Source organism: Eublepharis macularius, chromosome 5 (genome assembly GCF_028583425.1).
Source record: "Eublepharis macularius isolate TG4126 chromosome 5, MPM_Emac_v1.0, whole genome shotgun sequence".
In the NCBI taxonomy this organism is placed as follows: Eukaryota; Metazoa; Chordata; class Lepidosauria; order Squamata; family Eublepharidae; genus Eublepharis; species Eublepharis macularius.
In genome coordinates, this window is record NC_072794.1 from 78,424,477 (window position 1) to 78,446,900 (window position 22,424).

The 22,424-nt window shown below is 40.8% G+C and overlaps 1 protein-coding gene across 1 annotated transcript in view; it reads right to left on the reverse strand.

The window, feature by feature from the left end:
- Positions 1-22,424, reverse strand: part of PATJ (PATJ crumbs cell polarity complex component) — a 286,475-nt gene that overhangs the window by 150,173 nt on the left and 113,878 nt on the right. Inside the window, exons 22-28 of the mRNA XM_054979641.1 lie at positions 20,039-20,422; positions 19,558-19,648; positions 18,331-18,469; positions 13,977-14,048; positions 11,825-12,002; positions 5,821-5,931; positions 4,800-4,871 (exon numbers count right to left, since the gene is read on the reverse strand). Of these exons, the coding sequence (XP_054835616.1) occupies positions 4,800-4,871; positions 5,821-5,931; positions 11,825-12,002; positions 13,977-14,048; positions 18,331-18,469; positions 19,558-19,648; positions 20,039-20,422 (1,047 nt within the window). The remainder of the gene's footprint in view (positions 1-4,799; positions 4,872-5,820; positions 5,932-11,824; positions 12,003-13,976; positions 14,049-18,330; positions 18,470-19,557; positions 19,649-20,038; positions 20,423-22,424) is intronic.

The window sequence follows — 22,424 nt, forward strand, 5'->3', positions numbered from 1 at the left end:
ATATATTTATATAGATTTATATATTTATATATTTACCTTGTGTGGGTTATTAAGACTCTGAAGCCTCACTGTTATAAAACCTTTGCTGAACTCACCCTGTGTGTGCTTGAGATCCACCTACAAAACACTTATTCTTTTGCTGTGAACTCTGCCTGCAAGCTTACCCTTGCAAGGTAGACTTTGCTGTGGCTAATTCCCTAATAGGCTCTGGAGCTTTGCTCCCTAACTCCTTAGCCTAGGGATAGACCGGGGAGCTGGTGGCAGCTTATCTGGTTTGCTATTTGCAACAGGACCTTCCAGGCAGCCTGTGTCCCTTCCCCTTAGCTGGGCTGGGCCCCAGGGGTCTGGAACTCCTTGACAATGCATGCATGTTATTTACTCCAATATCATGTAATGAATATGCATGTTTGAATTCTCCTAACAGGCGTTATCAGCTGCCAGTGCCAGACTGGATTTCCTTTCCACCAGAAGATCCAGTAAAGTGAGAGATTATTTTCTCATCTGAAATTTCAATTGGTCTTTATAATGTTTTGCATGTAAATAAGTTTGTGTGTATTAATGTGCGGGTTTTGAATATTGGTTACTGTGAGTTTAAATGCAGGTCTCTGAAATAAGAAGGGGAGTAGGTGGGGGAATGATATTTGCTGTGATTGGATGGTAGCTATAGGGGTGGAGTGAACTGGAGTTTTTAGTCAGTGTGCTGAGAGAAAGTGTTCTGTCAAGTTTAGTGAATTTGTGTGGATCCAGTCAAACTGTGTATGAGCCTAGGTCAGTCTGTGAGTATCTCAGAAAGATGTTATTCTATCTATGTCTAGCAAACTGTGTGGAAAGGCATAACCATTGGGTTTTTGTTGACCACCTAGTTTCACTTGGGGTGAGGGGCACAGCTTTACAGTGGTTTGCCTCCTTCCTCCAAGGATGCTCCATGAGGGTGGTCATGGGAGATTAAGGTTCACCGCAATGAGAAATTGTGAGGTCCCACAGTGATTGATCCCACCCCCAGCAGATACACCCTCTAGCAGGTGTTCTCAGGAGATCTGGGGTTGGATGCCACCAGTGCACTGATGACACCCAGCTCTGACTTCTACTTAATTTAATTTATTAGATTTCTTGCCTGCCCTCCTCATGACTGGGCTCAGGGTGGGTTACAACATTATATAATAATACAAGACATTAAAACAACAATACACTATAGAAGATAAAATACACAATTTCATAATTCAGTACAAAAGTTTAAAACTACAATATAAAATGCAGCATGTGATGTTTCACCATAATACATTCCACATGCCAGTATCATGGAAGTAGAGCAGAAAGGTTGGCAGAATGTAAAACAAGCAGACCAAAAGGCTGCAGCAGAGAGGTCAACCGGACAATTCGCCCCCTTCTCAACCATCACCATAATATCTCCATCTTACAGGCCCAGCGGAACTGTAACAAGTCCCACAGGGCCCTAGTGTCGACAGAGAGAGAGTTCCACCAGGCAGGAGCCAGGGTTAAGAAGGCCCTGGCCCTAGTCGAGGCTAGGCGAATATCCTTGGGGCCAGGGATCAACAGAAAGTGTTTATCAGCAAAACGGAATGTCCTCTGGGGAACATATGGTGAGAGGCAGTCCTGCAGGTATATTGGTCCACGACCGTTAAGGGTTTTAAACATCATAATCAGTACCTTAAACTTAACCCAGAACTCGACTGGCAGCCAGTGCAGCTCACACAAAACAGGTTGAATATGCATCCTAACTGGGGTCCCAGTAAGGATACATGCTGCTGTGTTCTGGACCAGCTATAACTTCTGGATCCATCTCAATGGAAACCCTGCATAGAATGAGTTGCAGTAATCTAATCTGGAGATGACCATTGCTTGGATCACTGTTGCTAGGTCACTGGTTGAGAGGTAGGGAACAAGCTGCCTGAACTGACAAAGATAAAAGAATGCAGATCTGGCAACCTCTGTGACCTTGGCCTCCATTGAAAAAGAGGCATCCAGGACCACACCCCGGCTCTTCATCTTCAGCATAGATGCCAGCGGTGCCGCATCTAGGGCTGGGAGCCATATTCCTGAACCTGTCAACCCTTGATTCAGGTACAGGATCTCCATCTTTGGAGGGTTCAGCTTCAGTCGACTCTGCTTTATCCATCCAGTCACAGCTTCCAATGCCCTGGTCAGGGTATCCGGTGCAGCATCTGGCCAACCATCTGACAACAGGTATAACTGGGTGTCATCTGCATATTGATGAAACTCTGAGCCAGCTGGGTGAGGGGGGTGCATATAAATGTTAAACAATATCAGGGATAGTATTGCCCCAAGGGGCGCTGTATACCAATGGGGAGTGCCACCCTGTGTCCCCAATTGTGGAGAAAAGAGATCAGCCATTGCAAGGCCATCCCACATATCCCCACATTGTTGAGATGGTAGGTCAACAGCTGATAGTCAACCGTATCAGACTCTGCCATGAGATATAACAACACCAACATTACCAACCTGCCTCAATCCAGATGTCTATGAAGATCATCTGTCAGGGCAACTAGTGCTGTCTCAGTTCCATGGTCAGGCTGGAAGCCGGACTGAAATGGATCCAGGATAGAGGCATCCTTCAGGAATACCTGCAGTTGTTCTGCAACCACCTGCTCAATCATTATACCCAGGAATGGGAGGTTCAATACCGAGTGGTAACTGGACGGTTTGGTGGGATCCAAAGATGGTTTTCTTCAGGAGTGACCTCACCACTGCCTCCTTCAAGGCTCCAGGAAAAACCCCAGAGCTCAGAGACAAGTTGACAATGGCTTCCAATGGATCCCAAAGTGTGTCTGACTTTCACCAGCCACGACAGACAGGAATCCAGGAGGCAAGTGGTGGGCCTCACTGCTCGCAGGACCCTGTCAATCTCATCCTGGGTGAGTCAGCTGATGTGATCCAAAACAGGTCCAGAAGACAGCCAAGGAGTCTCCAGTTCTTCGACTGTCAACTGTGGCCAGGAGGTCACGGTGGAGAGACAAGACCTTACACACAAAATAGCTCCCCAAAGCCTTGCAGCTAATAGCCGAATTAACAATTTGATGATCTCCCTGTGAAAGGGAGACTAAGGACTGAACAGTTCTGAATAACTGAGCCGGGCATGAGCTTGCAGATGAGATGGAAGTGGCATAGAATTCCTTCTTTGCAGCTTTTACCACCACCTCATAGGCTTTCATAGATGTCCTATAAGATGTTCCTGATTCTTTGTCACAAACCTGCCGCCACACTTGCTCTAGCCGTCTCAGTTCCCACTTCATCCGGTGTAGCTCAGTATACCAGGGAGCCTGTCTGGTACGGGAACAGAGAGGGCAATGGGGGGTGATTTCATCAATGCTTCAGAGAGACAGACATTCCAGTCCTCCACCAGCACATCCAGCGAATCACCAGGGGGTATCGGATTCTGCAGAGCAGTCCGGAAACCAATTAGATCCATTATTCTGCGGGCAAGCATAAAACAGTTCACCACCTTTGCAAGGGGGGGGGGGGCTGGCACACCCAGACAAGTCTTCAGGACAAAGTGGTCTGATATTTGATAAGTATCCAGAAGCAGATGTCTTCTCTCTGGCCCAGGGCCTGTATGCCATGGTGGAGTGGGTTGAGGGGTAGTTGGCTAAAGTTAAATCCTTCAAAAACTGAAGTCATGTGGCTGGGGAGAATTTTGGCTTGGGAAATTTGTCATTCGTATTACATGAGAGAGCCCAGCTATCCATTGTGGACTCTGAAGAGCTGGGTGTTAGGCTTGATTCTAAGCTTTCTATGGACAAACAAGCGTCCATGGTAGCTAGAATAGTGTTTTTTCATCTTCACCAGGTTCAACAGCTTTTCCCATATCTATTTCAGTCCGACCCAGCCACAATGACTCATGCAACAGTCACCTCTTGTTTAAACTACTGCAATTCGTTCTATGTAGGGCTACCCTTTGAAGATGCTCTGGAGACTCCAGGTGGTCCAGAATGCAGCTGCTAGTTCATTTACCAAGTCACCATGGACAGGTCACATAACACCAATTTTAAGGCAGCTGCATTGACTTCCAATTAATCTCTGAATCCAATTCAAGGTGTTGGTTCTAAGGTAATCCAAGGAGAAGCTGTAATAAAGGTCCAAGGTCAGGTTTAAAACAAAAGTGTTACCGTCTTGTTTCAAATTATATCCTAATGCAAATAAAAAACTATCATTTGCTGATATGCACATTCAGTTTTTATTCTGCAATCATTTCCCCATTAAGAACATTCCTACAGGACATACTCTCAGGAAATGTATCTAGACAAAACAGGCAGCAGCAGATGCTGGTCACCATTTCACCATATTTCATTATTTCAACAAAATGCATTATTCCTAACGAATTTAAATATGAGCTTGCATCCAAATTTCTTTTCCTTTAGTTGAGCAGTTATTGCTTTTACTTATTCCACTTCAATACATCTGATGTAATACAAAGCAATAAACACATAAAATGGTTTGACTCACCCCAAATACCAGAATACCTACAGATAAATATCAATATGTTTTTAAATGAACCTTCCCCTGTATTTTAAAGTGACAAAATGTTCTGTAGGAAAGCAAGAGGGAGGGCAGGGAGCTTGGTTCCACCCGATCTCATCAGATCTCGGAAGCAAAGCAGGGTCAGTACTTGGATGGGAGATCACCAAAGAAGACTGCAGAAGAAGGCAGGGGCAAACCACCTCTGCTTCTCACTTGCCTTGAAAGCACCAACAGGGGTTGCCCTATGTCAGCTGTGATTTCCCCCAACACATACACAGGGAAGCAAGAAATATCATCAATACCTTATCAGTTTCTTCAATTATGTCTTGATCGCTGTGATCTTTATTTTTCTTGGAGTTTATTATAGAAACAATCTGCAGGGAAGAAAATATTTGTAAATATGTAATGCAGCCCAAATGTAATACATTAAATTTTGCATATAATTATCCAGTCCGAATTATGTTTCATTCATTGCAAGCGCAAAGTAAAACTCTCATATACAACCATTATGTTTGTTGCTATTATTGTCACTAGGATCTTATAATTTGACAGAGCCTATCAGAGTGCCAAATTATTCAAAATCTAATGTTTATGTTTTATTATCATATATTTTCAAAGTGTAATAAATTTACTTGAAAGTGATCATGTTTTCTTTGCAGAATGGGTTTAACACAAACAACGTGACTCTGGAGATGCAACATAAAAGTTGACTGATTCCAAGAGTGTTCAGAAGACTTTATATAGGATAGTTAACTGGCACTTGAATTCTTTAAGTAAAAACAAAAGAACTTTCTTAACTATACCACTTAAACACATGTGAAGCTGCATTATACTGAATTAGGCCTTTGGTCCATCAAGATCAGTACTGTCTATTCAGACTGGCAGCAGGGACATAGGCTTTCACATCACCAACTACCCCATCCTTTAAAAAAAATACTGGAGGTGCCTGGAATCAAGCCCAAGACCTTCTGCTTGCCAAGCAGTTACTCTGTTACTGAGCCACAGCTCACTTGTCCCCAAGGATACTTCACAATCCATGGTGGTTAGCTACTGAATTCTCATTGCTTAATTTGCCTAAGTCCAAGTATTTTACTTGGATTTACCTTTAACTTTCAACAGCTAGCAAGCATTAGAAAATGTAAATCTAATTTATTGATTTTTTCCATCTTATTATTATCTGCCTTGACTCCTTGTTTGAAATTGTTTTTCATTAAAAAAAAAAGTCAAATGACTTCTTCAAGGACCAAATTTTTCTCCAAGAAATTACCAAGTAACTGCATGCTACATCTGTATCTGGATTTGAAAACCAAACAGGTAACTCACCCTAGGAAGAGTAGACAAACTCTGAACAACAAATGAAATGGGATTGCCTGCATTTTTGATAGCTTCCACTGCTTCCTCATGAGTAGCATTTTGTAGATCTATTCCAGACACCTGCAAAGCAAAGAGGGTTTTTCTGGAGGGCTGTTTGGCACTCCGTACTTTTCACAAAATGAGGTTTCAGAATTTCTCAATCAATGAAATTTTGCACTTGAAAATATCACATAAATGTTTCCAGTAGCAAATATATATTTAGCAAAACTCACAATTAAAAACTGGCCTCAACAGCATTAGTAGGGTTGTCAACCTCCAGGTAGGGGCTGGAGATCTCCTGGAATTACAACTGGTTTCCAGACAAAAGAGATCAGTTCCCCTGAAACAAATGGCTACTTTGGAGAGGGGACTCTATGGCTTTATGCCCTGCTAAGGTCTCTCCTCTCCCCAAACCCCTCTCTCCACAGGATATGCCCCCAAATGTCTGGGAATTTCCCAACCCCAGAGTTGGCACCTTTAGCATGTCAATTCCATTTTTTAAAAAAAAGATGACAATAGCAAAAGAATCAAAGAAATACTTACTAGACAAGTGCTTTATAGTATCAAGTTTGGCTCATTTGCCCAACTTATTCATATCGATCTGTTCTACAGCTATCTTAATATGGTATACTTTGCTTACAATTGCTTTTTGTGACATAATGCCTTAGTTTCACAAGATTTCACAGTGAATTGCAGAGAAGTGAGGAAGCGGCTTTCTAGAAAATTCTGCCATACTGTATGGGATTATAGCAGATGAGTTCTTAAGAGTAGTTGTGGCTTTCTTTACAGGGAAGCATCAACCCAGTAAGCATATGTGAGCTGTACTAGCTGTCTTCATATCATCACCACTCCATATCACGAACTTGAAGGCTGAGTAGCTATGACAGTGATGGAAGTCAACCCATAAACGAAATTGGAGTATTTGCATACTTGGGTACACTCAGGTGTGGAGAAAAAATAGTGCTTGGAAATTTTTTGAAAAGAAAAACTTCCCCATTAACAACAAACAGCCTGATGAGGCCTGAGTATTCTCATTACTTCCAAGAGGCACAGAACATCGAAAGCAATTAAAAGCGGGGCGGGGAAACGAGGGAGAAGGGGAAACTGGTCTGCTGAATTGGTATTCTGGAGAGAATCAGGTATGCAACCTCTCACTGCCAAACTTCCTCATGTATAGTATAAACAGAAAGAAAGAGGCAAAACATCTCTTTAGCACTGCACCATTTGGAGTCAAGGTTCTATGAGCAGATTCCTAGCCTCAAAACACCAAAAGTCAATGCTATACAGCAAAAAAATAGAAGCAGTCACTCAGATCAGACCAATTTGCCTAATTTCTCTTTAAAGCTCTCTAAGACAGTGACCATCTCTACACATCCTGTGACACTGAACCTCATGAGTTAACTGTGTATTGGGAGAAGAAGCGATTACCTCTTTGTTCTGAACCTACTTCCTATAGCAGGTATTCCTGTGTGCCAGTAGTATAGGGCAGGTCAGACAAATTTTGTCTAACCACTTTTTCTACACCAGGCATAACTTCATCACCCTCCATCATATCCCAAAGTATTTTCAAGAAAATGAAAATCTCAAATTCTGTAGTATTTGCTTGTAGGGCATAGACTAACCCTTGACATATTCAGCCATTTAAACATGCTGCAAGGGCCCAAGGCACAGCAGAAACAGGGAATCTTATCCACAACCACCCCCCTGTTTTTACAAGTGCCAGAAAAGCATGAGGAACCATGGATGGGGGGAGACAAGATCCCCTGTTTTCACTATATCATGGGCCTGATTGGGCCCTTGAAGCATTTTTAAATAGCTTAATTTATATTTGAAATGGCATTGGTGGCCACAGGTAGTATCTGTGGCACCTGTAACATCAAGTTTGGCGGTGATAATAATAATAATAACAACATTCGATTTATATACCGCTCTTCAGGACAACTTAATGCCCACTCAGAGAGGTTTACAAAGTATGTCATTATCATTCTCACAACAAAACACCATGTGAGGTGGGTGGGGCTGAGAGAGCTCCAGAGAGCTGTGACTAGCCCAAGGGTCACCCAGCTGGCTTCAAGTGGAGGAGTGGGGAATCAAACCCGGCTCTCCAGATTAGAGTCCCGCACTCTTAACCACCACACCAAACTGGCTCTCTGATCAGGAAGTTATTTATCTATCTCCAGACTGCATCTATCTTGTGCTATTCTGTAGGAAAGGTGATTCTCCCACAGTTCATTGAGTGCCCCCAACTAGTTCTAAAAGCCAAAATCATGGTTGAGTGCCTTTCACAAAAGCAATGATGGAAACCTACAACAGACAAAGTCAGAGTTCCTGGATATATTAGCTCGCACATTTTAAAAAGAGACTTTCCCAAATAGTATGACAAAAACTGAACATTCTTATTGCCTTTGGAATTCTGAGAGAAGTCAAAAGGCAGTTGAAAGGGTGAAGAGGAGATGCCATGGCTTACTGGCAGAGTATCTGCTCTGAATGGTTTATGAAGGAGCTGGGAGAGGCCACCTAGAGACGTGGGCTGAGTTGCCAGCAGTATTCTTATGAGTCACCAGGCTCTATCCTGTGCTTCCAGCAGATCTCAGGGAGGCTGCAGAAACTATGAGCCAGTGCCTTTGGGATGGATGAGGGCTAACAATCCCAACAAAATAGAGGTTCCACTGCTGGGGAAACATTTGACCCAGGAACTGGGATGTACAGGATGGGGTTGCAATTTTTTATAAAGGAGTAGGTTTGTAGTTTGGGGATGCTGCTGGACCCAGACCTCCTGTTGGATAAATTGGTGACAGTAGTAGGCAGGGGCACCTTTCACCAATTTCAACTGGTGAGCCAGTTGTGGTCCTCCCCAAGTAGAAAAAGATCCTGCCACTGTGGTGCATGTCCTGGTAACATCTAGCTAAACTACTATAGTAGTCAGCAGTGTGGTACTTGTGGGTACCACGGTGCTCACTGATACCTTGCCTGGAGCTCATCTAGTGTTTTTAGAAGTAGGGGCAGATAGGGCATTTTTCCTGCAGGGCTTCTGATTGTCTGCTGGAGGTCCAATTGGCTGTCCAGATTTTTAAGAAGTTGCTTTGGCAACAGGTGCCACCACAGGACAAGAATTTTCACTTCATTACTGTGTGTGTATCCAACAAAATATTTTACAATAATATATTCATTTAAAAAGACATCCTGTTAAACAGAGCTTCTGTCTGAAATGTTTAAGAATTACGATTAGGGTTTTGCAGTCCTTACTTCTTTTACCCCTCCCCCTTCAAAAGTGCTAGTACTCATATATAACTTAGCACCAATTCCCCCATCAAGACTTCGGAAATCCCTCCCCACAACAGGCGCTGATACTCTGTACTAATGAATGCCACCACAAAAAATCCCCCGAGTTATATCCCCAGAGGCAGCCATTTTGTCGATGGCGCCACCTCCCCCAGAGACAGCCATTTTGTAGTTGCAACCACCACTATGTCTGAACTCCAAAACTGCCTACAGGCATGAACAGGTTAGTGACATCTGGACTACTACAATGGGACTGCCACTGAATATCATCCAGAAGCTACAGTTGGTACAAAATGCTGCAACCTGAGTGTTGACTGAAGAGGGTTGTAAGGACCATATCACTTCCATCTTGTTCCACCTACACTGCCTCTCACATTTGCTTCCTGGCCCAATTCAAGATGCTAGTACTGATATTTACAACCATACATATGTGCTGCCAATTCACAACTGACTTCTGGTAACCCCAGCAAGGCGCTTTCAAGGCAAGTGAAAAAAGAGGCAGTTTACCATTGCCTTCCTGTGCAGAGTCTTTCTTGATGGTCTCCCATCTAAGTACTGACCCTGCATAACTTATCTGTCATCATCAGAGGCCCTGCTTCAGGTTCCGCCTCCATCTGAGACAAAATAGGTGGCTACCTGAGAAAAGATTTTCCCCAGAGAGATTTGTCTGTCCCCCTCTATTGCAATCATCTGCCAGCAGGTGATGACTTTTTTTTTTATTGGTGTTCTCTCACTAGTTTTCATTGCCCCTCCACCTTCTTTGTTTGGGTGTCTGTATTTATATGCAAGTCATTAATGATGTGTTGAATTGGCTTGAGCAGAGGGCTATAGATATACTGGTGTTAGTTCAAATCAGTTTAATGCATCATTAATGACTTGCAACCTACACTGGACAGTGATACTTTTCTGTCACAAGCATTGGGACACAAACCTTTTCTTGCCCACAGAAAGCCCCTTGATCTTAAACAACTTTTTACTCATAATAATTTAATTCCTAACATGGACCTGTGCCTGTAATAAACCTAGATGACAACTCTGTTCCCATATTAACTCCAACAACAAAAACTCCGGGCCTAAATACAACAGTATACCACCCCAGGTCCATTCAGTTGCTCATCTTCCAATGTTATATATGCTACCAATATATAATATATCACTATCACTATCAGCAATGCCCTTCCACCCTTTACAGGTCAGTCCCTAAACAAATAGACATAAATGTGACATTAAAAACCACAACACTCAAAAACTAGTGGGATTACATTTCAATCTTCCAGGACATTCCATTGCTGACCTAAAAGTGGCTGTCTTCAAGCAAAGAAGCTTCAAGGGCAGATTACAATGTGAAATTTCTGAACTTGAATTCATTCACAAGTTCAGAAAAATGGCACTCCCAGGGCTGAATAGAGACATAGGATACATCTCATTATAGATGCTATTTTATGCTCTAATCTAGATGCATTCTATTCTTACATCCAGAGTCCTTGCTTTGCTTCGCCCCACCTTCCCCCTGACTGAGATATAAAGACTCAGGGATCTCCACTCTTCCTCGTATCTGAAGAAGGGAGCTTTGACTCTCAAAAACTTATACCCTGAAAATCTTGCAGGTCTTAAAGGTGCCACTGGACTTAGATCCTGCTGTTCTAGTACAGACCAACACAGCTACCTACTTAAAATTTCTAACATTGTTTGTTGCCTTGGGGATCCTAAGATGGGCGGAAAAGTAGCATACAAATATTTTAAATAAATAAATAAATGCTGAAGGTCCTGGCATCTACAGTTAAAAGGATCAGGTAACAGGTGATATAAAAGATCTTATCTAAGACCCTGGAGAACCACTGCCCGAGTAGACAAAATCAACCTTGAGTCATCAGTGGTATGATTCAGTATAAAGGGAGCTTCATGTGCTGGTCTGCAAAAATCCCCTAAAATGTCTAATACCCTAGATTGGGAGATTTGGTTTACGAGGGATAACTTCCAGACAATCTACCTCTATGCTTGACTCCTCACAGGTGCCCACCTTCTAATAAATGTAATAATGTAGTGAAAGGGACCCAGCCCCCCAGCCCCGGCAAATGGTGGGGTTTCTGCATACTTGGCAAACTGTCTAGATATACAGAAAAAAATATTAATTCATAAATTTAAAAAAAACTCAAGTAAAAAAAACCTCCCTGAACTCAAAAGGCTGAAAACAGATTAGAATCTGTTGGGGAAGGGGAGACCTAGAATTTGGCTGCACAAGCCTCTATGAGTTATATTGTCTTGGACATTTCAGTCACTTAGGGGGAGGAAGGTTTTTTCCAATCATTAATCTCCACCCACCTATTTTCACCTGTTTCCTAGACTGTATATCATTAACGTATAAAGTAGGGACTTAAGTATCTCCTGTCACAGGAAATGTGTGTGCTGCATCTTTGTGAGAAGCGAACACATCTCTGCAGGAGACACGTTTGACTCCAGACTTCAAACCTCAGCTCTGTGCATGAATAAAGGATCTACAGCTCATTTGCACATTGTGTCTTCATATGTATCATTAGTGGCTGAAGCCATTCTCTGAATACCTATGAAGTAAGTTACTTCTAAAGGAGATTTGATTTTCTCTTCAAAGTACTACACTTTTAATGCTTGACCCCACAGTGAGACAGTTGCAAACAGTTATATTTTCTTCAAAACAATGTTTGTCTGAACTTACTTCAAGTATTTTATCACCAGTTTTGAGAGCTTTTGTTCTTCCTGCTGGGCTGTCTTCCAAGACTTGCTTGATAAATATACCTTTAAGCTGTTCTCCATTCTTTAGACGCTTTATAACTGTATGTCCTCCGACAATACTTATGCCAAGGGGCACATGAGGGTCTCGGAAAATTTCAACACTAAAGAATGCAAAACAATACTTTTGCTGAACTTGGTCCTGATGCAAATTTGAACACATTGCAGTGTAATATAAGCCTTTTAAAGTGCAAACCGACTTGTACACTACAAGCAAGTAGGAATGGCAAAAGTACAATTCATTAACACTTGTCAGCCTCCACTCCTGTTGCAACATGCAAATTACGGTATTCAGAGAATTCATGCCTTGAAAGATCCTGTGTACAATTTTACATGATTAGAGCATTCTGCAATAGAAAAACCATGCACTTTGGCATGAGACAAATTATGTTAAAAAACAGAGTTGAACACATGTTGATCCAAAAGGCACATTTGTTCTATAACCTCCTGATCTGCAACAGATGTCCAGTACAGGTACATTTGCAGTAGAAATCATGTCTATTAAGGAATTTGCTGGCAAACCTACATACTGATATCAGCCCATATTGTTTTTCAGTGCCAGATCAAAACATTTATTTTTACCTAGGTTTTTAATTAGGGTGTTTTTTTTTAATCTTTCCAGCTCTTTTATGGTCTGCATCTGGACTGAGGCTTTTTTAATTGATAGTTTTCTGTTCCTTTTAAATCCTTGTGTTTGTTTTAATGGCTTGTTTTTCACTTTGAAAATTTATTATTTAATTATAAGCTGCCTCAAGTTAGACTATGTAAAGGTGGCATAAAATCTCCTAAATAAATAAACAGTGCTGTTCTACTTATTGCTGCATTTTGTGCCTGGCATTCTGGCACGTATTGAGGAACACTTGTGATTTTTTCATTTGGGATTGTACAGCTATTGATGTTCTATTTATTATCTATTTATTGCTGTATTTATTGATGAATGAGCACAATTGACTTTGTCTGATATTTGAATTAACAGTTATGATTATGAATGACAGAGAAATTTAGCATGGTGCACTTTAATTATTAAACATCTGCAGATTGCCAATTTCCTCCGCGGAAGATCTGAGATCTTCCACTGCAGGGGGTGTGCCTGGGCCTGGAGTGGCTTAATGTATTTCATTTGGGATTGTAATTAATAGGCTTATGGATTCTAACAAATAAATCCTGATAAAGAAATTGTCTCTAGACAAGGGGCTGATTGCCAATTAAAGGCTAGTATCTAAACAGCCTTTTCTTGGGAAGGTGATTAAGATGGTGTTGGCAGAGCAGTTTTATGGGTTCTGCCCTATATTCTTTTCAGTCAGCTTCAAGCCTATCTATGGAATAGAGACTCTGATGGACAACATTTATCTATTGATTAGGGTCATGCTTCCCTATTAATATTGCTTGATGTCTAGGCTCCTTTTGACATACTAGACCAAGGGGTTGTATCCAAACTAAAATATTTGCTAACAGAAGGGGAGGTGTAATTTCCACCAATTTCCTCTTCCTGCTGCAGACCCTTGCTCTTCCACTCATACCATTTCTGAGGGTCTCCTGTCCCCCAGAAGCAGCATTTTGAGGAGACCAGTGTGCTGCAATGACAGACAGGGAGACAGGAAAGTTCTGTTCTGCTGGCAGAAACAAGTAGTTTATATTTCTCCATATTTTAATGGAGGACCACTGCAACTTAAAAAATCAACAGATGGACCAGTGGTCTGATTTGTTACAAGGCATTCATATGTTCGTCTGGTAAGATTAGAATGGCTGATAACAGTATCTGTGTCCAGTAATCCACAGAGGAATCAACAACATTTCAGTGAATAAATCATCTGCAAAGGAACCCACACTAGGAAGTTTCTAGAAATCAGTATATTAAACCTTTTCAGCAGGATATCTGCTAAACATTAATTTTACCTACAGTATTTAGCAAAGCTTATATCTACCTTATTGCTATTCTAGAATGGGATAAAAAAAATGGTCAGGATAACAGAGTCTCCAGGCAAAAGATGAAAAGTTCAGGTAAGTAAACGTTTTATGCTCAAGAGCCTCAAATAGTTTCTAAGGCAGAAGAAATACTGAAACATTTATCAACATACGTTTGGGGTGGTCCCCAGTGGCTGAATGCTGGCGTTTCTTCCCCTTCTCCCTCTTCTCTCTCAGGCAATTCACTAAATAAATAAAATGGCAATAAATTTTAGCCCTCCAAATATGCTACACTGCATTTGTCTATATAACAAAGCCTAGAATAAAAATGTCAAGTATGCAGATTAAGGTGAACCTGCAGTTTAATATGCCTCTATTTGTAAAAAATTGTTACTCAAATAGAAACACCTGGAAAAATAGTGACCTACAACCACTGTAGCATCTCTTAAATAAGAAATAAGGATGTTCTGTCCTTATAAGTACAAAAAATGCAAACACTGATTTTCAAAGTCAATATTATGTTATTGAGTGCAGCATGACATGGACATGCATGGAAGAGGAGGAGTATACACAATGCTTTCTTCTTTCTTGACTGCTCCCTAAGCACAAAAGTAGAATTCAAAGCCAAACATGTACAAATACTGTAATTTGTTTTAATGTCCATATTAGAGATGGGCACGATCCAAAAGAAATTAACGACCCAATGGATCGTGGATCGGTGCCAACGACGATCCCGTATTAACGATCCACAATGACCATCTTCCGTTCCCGAACCGTGAATCATGAATCATGGAGGCCAAAGCGGGGCATGCTGGTATTCCCAGCTATGTGGGAAGGTGGGTGGTGGCGGCGGCCGTCGAGCCTGGCGGGCACGGGGAGGCGGCGACGAGCCGCCTCCCCTCAGGTCCCATTCAGCAACACAGGAGGTCTGTGTTTGGCCGTCAGAGCAGCCTATCAGGGTTTGCAGGGATGAGATTGGAGTGCCCATGGCTACAGAACACCCCCTTCCCCCTCCCTCCCCTGGGTGTCTTCTCCCAACTTGTGACTGCTTTGCTGCTCCGTGGTTGGAAGGAAGCCCTGCTGATCAAGGAAAGCTGGGCTTCCATTCGGGTTTCCAGGGCGACAGAAGGAGGGCAAACAGAGCTCAGGCATTCCCGCCCAATCTAAGACTTTACCATGACGCAATTTGCTTGGTGTGGTTGAAGGAGTGGATGACGCTAAAGAATAAGAAATTACTAGCCCTAGAGGGATATAAAAAAATATTTGGATGGCACGCATACTTATGGCATGATAAAGTAAAGGCGAACTCGATGTTCCTGCATCACTATATACGGAGAAGTTTATATATAATCTGGAAGAAGTATAGAATCTATCTGGAAGAAGGAACCCCTTTGTGGGTAGTTCCATATGAGGTGATAGATCCGAGAGCTGTTGATAATGAGCAACAATGTCTAACTTATAAAGAAATAACTAGAACTGAAGAATCTAAACTCAGAATAAAGACTCAGGAGGAACTATCACCTTATTATGATTGGTTCCAGTATAGACAGATTAGAGATTTATATAACTCGGACTCTGTAAAGGGAGGTATACGAACAGAAAACTCGGAACTAGAGCAGACCCTTCTTAAAGAGGACAAGAAAAGAATATCTAAGGTATACCAAGCACTGCTGAAATGGTATACTGAGGATGAAATAGTTAAAGGACAAATGGTGAAATGGGCCATAAATTTCAACAAAGAAATAACAATGGAGGCATGGGAATACTTGTGGAAGACTACAATGAAGACAACGACATGCACTAGTATTAAAGAGAACATTTACAAAATGATTTACCGTTGGTACATGACACCAAAGAAGATTGCGCTAGGGAATTTGAACACTTCTAATAAATGCTGGAAATGCAGGAAGCATGAGGGCTCCCTCTACCACATGTGGTGGACGTGTGAGGTAGCTAGGCAGTACTGGGGGGAAATAATAAGAGAAATGAGTGAGATATTACAATTTCAAATTAATAAGAACCCAGAACTCCTGCTACTAAACTTGGGAATGGAGGGAATTCCAGCCCATCATAGGACGTTGATATTTTACATGACGGCAGCAGCTAGACTTTTGTATGCGCAAAAATGGAAAATACAAGAAGTGCCAACTATTGAAGATTGGATCCACAAATTGCTGTATATGGCAGAAATGGACAAAATGACAAGAAAATTGAGAAACCTGGACTCAGGACAGTTTAACACAGACTGGGAGAAGTTGAAACAATATTTGGAGAAGAAATGGGAGGTAGGAGGAGAACTGTGGCAGTTTGAGAACTACTGAAGTACAATAAAATGTAGAGGGGGGTGACTTTACCGGGGAGGAGAAGAGGTAAAAGAGAATTTCTAAGCAGTTATGATATTAGATTGATATATATAGAATAATAAATAGAATATTGATAAAAAATAATTAATCATAAGGGTTAACTATAAGGATTGATTAACTAATAATATTTTCTTTTTGATTCCGTACAGTGTACCAAACTGAATATGTTTATTTGAAGTTGTATATGAGTCAAATTGATTGATATCATATATAGACTTATGACTGAAGGGGAATAGAAATACTAATGTAAACAAATATAACTAAAATAGAAAGAAGAAGATAGAATGAATAACATATAGAGTATAAGTTAAACTGGTTGATTTATATGAATGTATGGTTTACATAGTTTATGATATATAGAAATATTTGAAAGTGAAATAATGAAAAATGGGATAAATTGTTTATCCATTATGGAAAATGGGACTCATAGTCAGGGTACAGAGTATTAAAAATAGTTAAAGAAGTATTGCTTAGAATAAAGGGAGAATATATATTTGTTAGATAGAGGAGATTAAAAGGAGTAAGGGAAAAGGGACAAAGGGTTGGAAAACTGTTGGAAGTCAACAAAAAGGGGGAGGAAAGGGAGGGGGTTAGAAACTGGGAAATGGGAATATTGACTGTAATGTGTAAACATTTGATCCTAACCCAATAAAAAATTTTTCAAAAAAAAAAAAAAAAGAGCTCAGGCATTCCCCTGGCTCTGTTGCCAGGGGAATAGATTGCTGGCGCCTGAGTGTCTGGATTCCCAAATCGAGCCCGAACGCCACGATCCAGGCCTCTCCCAACCACTGGATTGTTGGCCGTGGAAGATCACAATCCGCCGGGTCACAATCGCGTGATCGCCATTATCATGGGTTTTTTCTGATCGTAATGCGGATCGTGTCCATCTCTAGTCTATATTGCCAAAATGGTCTGTTGCTTGTACATATGACAGACTGTATGGTCACACAGCCATCAGGGTAAAACTAGCCTCAGTATGTGCTCTCCATTGAAGGCAAATTAAAAATTCTGATAGTAAATGAACATCACAAGAAATCACCAAGATTACAGGATGTCATATGGAAGACTCCTGCAGACATCATATAGCATATTTAGCATTTGTTGAGCACTTTAGAACATCCATATAATTTCACATATAGTTGCTCAATAATTATTTAACAAACATTGTGAAGTAGGTCAGAAATACCTTCATGCTACAAATATGAGATTAGATGGAGAGAGAGTGGGTTGCTTAAGGCCAGCTGTGAGTCTGTGGCTGTGGCAAGATTTAAACCAGAGGTGTGATTTGGCCTATAGCTAACAACCAGCTATTTACTCTTGATGCCTAGGCATTGATTTTCCACCTTCCATTGTCTCTATCAGCTATTTGTTCAACAAAACAGGCCGCATTTATCAATTGATAATAATTACTTTTGTTTTGATGAAAAGGTGACCCTCTTATTTTGTACAACAGTTTGCTATTTTCAATATATTTTGCTATTCAAGAAATACTAATCTACCTCACAGGGTTTTTGAAACAATTCTTGAGATTATTTATTTGGACATTCCTGTACAACCTCTCCAGAATAAGTGCCATAAAAAACCCTCTACAGCAACAGTAAAATTAGAATCACAAAACAAAAAACAAATGAATGCAAAGCATCAATAAAAATACAAAAACCAGCGTAAGACTATTAAATAATAACATAGGCAAATAATATACTCCAAAGGGTTTATAGGTTATAATGTTAAAATATTAAGAGAACTAACAAGTGGTCAAGAAGAATTAACAACTCGATTAAAAACCAGCACAAATAAAATGTCTTAATGGAGCATCTTAAAACCAAAAAGGTACACACCTAGTGGCATGCTTCTATAGGGGTAGTTTTCTATGCCACTGCTGAAAAAGGAGTGAATAGGGAGGATGGAATAGAACTGTAAATGCTACAAGGTCAATCAGCAGTCCTCCAGAACTACCTTCTGGAGATAACCGGTCAATGATTGTGAAGAGATCAGAATACTTCCATGTGCTATATGTTAAATGTTAAATACTGTATGATAGCTGCAAGAACCTTGACATTTCTTGAATTTTATGTTTACTTATGGCTAGTTAAGAAAATTATTCTAGTTTAACTCATTCTAAGTAATTCAACTAGGCATTTTCATTCAAGTTATTCTTCCATACCTAGACAGTCCTCTAGACAGAGCAGAATCTTGGCTGCTAGAAAAGTCACAGTCTTCAGCCTTCAGTTTACTTTTTTCAGTGACTTCAAGATCATTGTTGATGCATACAGGATCTTTATGGTCACTCTGCATTGCAGTATCTTGCAATAAGAGATTAGTTATCATTCCATTACATTGACATTTAGATGTTAACAAACAAGTGTCAGTCAGATAGGGAATACAGATAGCTTTGTGAGTAGGAAAGGTGAACTTAAGAGAGAAAACAAAAATACACATTAGACATACTTATATGAAATAAACACAGAGGCTTAGACCATTACTTCAGAAAGCATACAATTGTGTCTATTTGTTCAGTCTCAACAATGGTTTAAGTAGACATACTGGGCATAGAGCTGCTACCAAAACAGCAACTACACGTTGAATCTCCTCACTTTCTCCTCAGCATTTAGGTGCCTTACATTGTTTACAAGAGATGTATGCAGTTTCTCCATCTCAGCCAGTTACAGCCAAATGTGGAACAAGGGAGGCTAAATGTTGCAAGGAATGCTGCAATGTTATTACATCATGCCTGTATGAAAAGAACTTGGCTCAACGGTGTAATTTCTGGCAACATGGCCAGTTTAATACTTGCTTCTGTTAGGAAAAAAACTGCACCATTTTGGATCCAAAATTATTCCCTGAAATTATATCACTGTTTATTATTAATAAATCACCATTCAATTCAAAACCCTCAGGTGGCCAAGAACTGTGTAACAATTTAAATTTTGCTCACTACCCACTAAATCAGTTCAAGTTCTGCATTCTGAGAAAGTCAGGTTCTTGTTTTTCAATTTTCACTCTGGCTGAGAAGAAAAGTTTGGAAAAGGATGAGGGTAACTGACAAGCTAACAGAAGACTATCATAGCTAGCATCCTGAGGTTTAGACCCAAGGCTTCAGTATCAAATAGAGCTCCTTGGCTTTGGAAATCTACACAGCTCATATTGCAAGGTCTTGCTCAAATTTTGCCAACATTCCAAATTCTTTAAAAATTTAAATACTGTAAAAACAAGTGTGCAATCATCAATATTTCTAAAATTCATTCGAATCACTGGACCTGGCTTTCCTAATGATCACAGCCAAATTATCAACCTAGTGTCCACTATAGGGAGAAGCCCTATTTTAAGTAAACCCAACAAACTGAAGCAAGCAAACCTAAATTCCAACTGAATTTTTTTGTCGATTACTTACTCATTTCCTGACTATCCAGCATACTGTTAGGTTGGTTGTATTTTGCTGAGGCTCCAGGGGATAATGAACTATTATTTGTGTTTTCTCCAGGCTTCAGAGAGAGAAAAAAATACATATATTATGAAGGCAATTCAAAATTGAAATCCATTTTCATTGCCCTATGATGCAAAGACAAGTTAATATTACTGTAAAAAAGAGTTTTAAACTAATTCAATATAAAGCTCTTTTGAATATATGACCACAAAAAGAATGCTGCTTTCCAAAACATAGCGATTGCTACTGGCTTTGTTTAAACTCTGTGTACCACAATGGCAACAAAACTCAACAAGGTCCCTTTTTATAGTCTCAGCATTCTTCAGGCTATTTTGATATTTGAGTTTACTCTATAATTAATAAAATAATAGTATCAATTACTGACATTTTCTAGATGTACATGGAAATATCATCTTCCACCCCAATACCGCACATTAACATTTTTTACCCTTTTATCTTTACTGGATATGCAATGGTGTGCTTTTTCTGCTCTAATATCCATCAGGTGACTCAATTCTGGCATGTTAGTAAGTTCTAGTTCCTTTGCCCATTGGCCTGTAGTACCAAAGATCAACTCAGTAGATGGGGCATGCTCTTTTACATCTGATGGCACACAACTGTAATAATCCTGGTCTGCGTAATACTCTTCATCCACCAGCATCTCTTGCTCTTCACCAAGATCCTTTACTGGCGGCTTCAAAAACTCATGCATTTCCCATGCCTCCTTATCAACATCTGTCTTGTGTTGAGAAAGTTGAAATTCTCTCCCCAAAGACAATTCTTCCGGTTCATCAACAAGTTCTTCTTTAGAGAAAGATACATCTCTGAAGTCCTGCATAAAACATCAAAGCAGATCATTGTAGTAACCTTAAAAATTCTCTCTCTCTTTTTAATATTTAATATTTTGTTCTGGGAACATCTTAGAATTTAAAACTTCTGCCTCATGGTTTGAGATACTTTTTAAAAAAGTTATAGTAGCTTTAATGGATGATCTCCATCTGAATACAGACAAAGGCCATGCCTCCTTATTGCTCCTCGTGGATCTATCTGCAGTAGAGATGGGCACAAAACGGAACACAAACCAAAAGAACCACGAACCAGCCTGGTTTGTGGTTTTTTAAACCAGCGGTTCGTGGAAGCTCCTTTCCATGAACTTCCGAACTGCTAAGTGGCACAGAAAGGGGCATTTAAACCCCACATATGAACCACGTACCAGTTCGCAAACTTGCCCCAGTTCGGGGCAACGCATGAACCAGGAACCACATGGTTCATTTTTTCCACGGTTCGTGCCTACCCCTAATCTGCAGTTTTTGACTAGGAGTGTGCTTTGCAAAAAAATTGATAGACTCAGTTTGGTAAAACTGAACTGGGGAAAAAAATTCGATATTCCCCAAATACAAAATTCATTTTCCAGTTTGGTTTGGTAATGCAGAGCAAATTTGGTAAAATTCGGCCATTGTTTCCAATGGGAAACTCAATTTGGGGCTATCCAGTAGCCTGGGGCGGGGGGGGGGGTCAATTTTGGACCAAATTTCACAAAATGGGGGAGTTGTTAGAGGACAAATAGGAGTAGGTCCCTTACACATTTTGTGAAATGGCCCCTTGGGGTCCAATCTCCCCGGAAATTTGGGGAGTTGTTAGAGGACAAGTAGGAGTAGGTCCCTTACACAATTTCCAGGGAGATTGGACCCCAAGGGGCCATTTTATGGCCCTCCAAAAAAGGTGACCCCAAGCCACCTCCAATCTCCATTATTCCCTACTTGGAAAACTACTGGAGCTATCCAGGGGGCTGGGGTGCCATTTTGCAAGCAAAATCCAACAAATTTGCAGGGGACCTACTCCTACCTGTCCTCTAATGACCCCCAAGTTTCAGGGAGATTAGATCTCAGGGGCAGCCTCCCTGGCTCAAAGCTAATCTTTTGCGATTTGATCCCTATGAGCTGCTCAATGCCCAAGAATTTGATTCTATGAGCCACTCAATGCCCATTGCCCAGGAAGTGCAAAAGAAAAAATGCACACATGCATGCCACGCACATTCTTTTCCTGCCAATGGAGTTAAACTTAAGGGCTCAGGCTCTCTCCTTTTGATCCAATTGGTTGCATGCTAAGTGCAGACAGACTTGCCATTAAGGAAAACTAGGTGCTGCTGGACAACCCACCACCGCCTGGCCTGCTTGCAGGGCCATTGTACAGGTAAGAACCAAAACAAAACACACAAACTTTTTGGTGTGTGGGGGGTCTCATTACAGCCTTGTTTCCCAATCTCGTTCTGCCATTCCGGAAGTTGCTTTAATGAGCCAAACCAGTGATTTCTTTGTGTAGAGTGGACTTCCTCTTTCTTTTGCCAAGAAGCTGTCAGTTTGCTCTGAAAATCCTCTTAAAGGTCAAAGGAGCCTTGTGAACAAAATGTGAAATTGTACAGGACACTGCATCAAGGTGAGGTATAATATCCTTCCTCCTTCTCTTTCTTCCACTGATGTAACCAGAGAAAGAAGAAGGGCATGATTTAACCCAAATCCTTCTTATTGCTGCAGTACCTGGTGCTATACTTCATTTTGTTTATGGGCTCACCTGACTCTTTGAGAGGATTCTTATGGTAAGCTGTAGGTTGTTTGGGAATGGGGAAGACAGGGAACAATCCACCTTGCCAACTCCTTCAGTATACTTTTCTGTTGGTCCAACCCTTTCATTCTATGCACAGACATTCTATCAGAAGAATGCTGAGAATAACTTTTAAGAGCAGTGAGGACATTCATTTTTGGTTCTACTGTGTCTTCATGATGCTTTTACTTCCTCTAGGAAAGCCCAGGGCAAGACTGGCCTGCCTGCAGGAA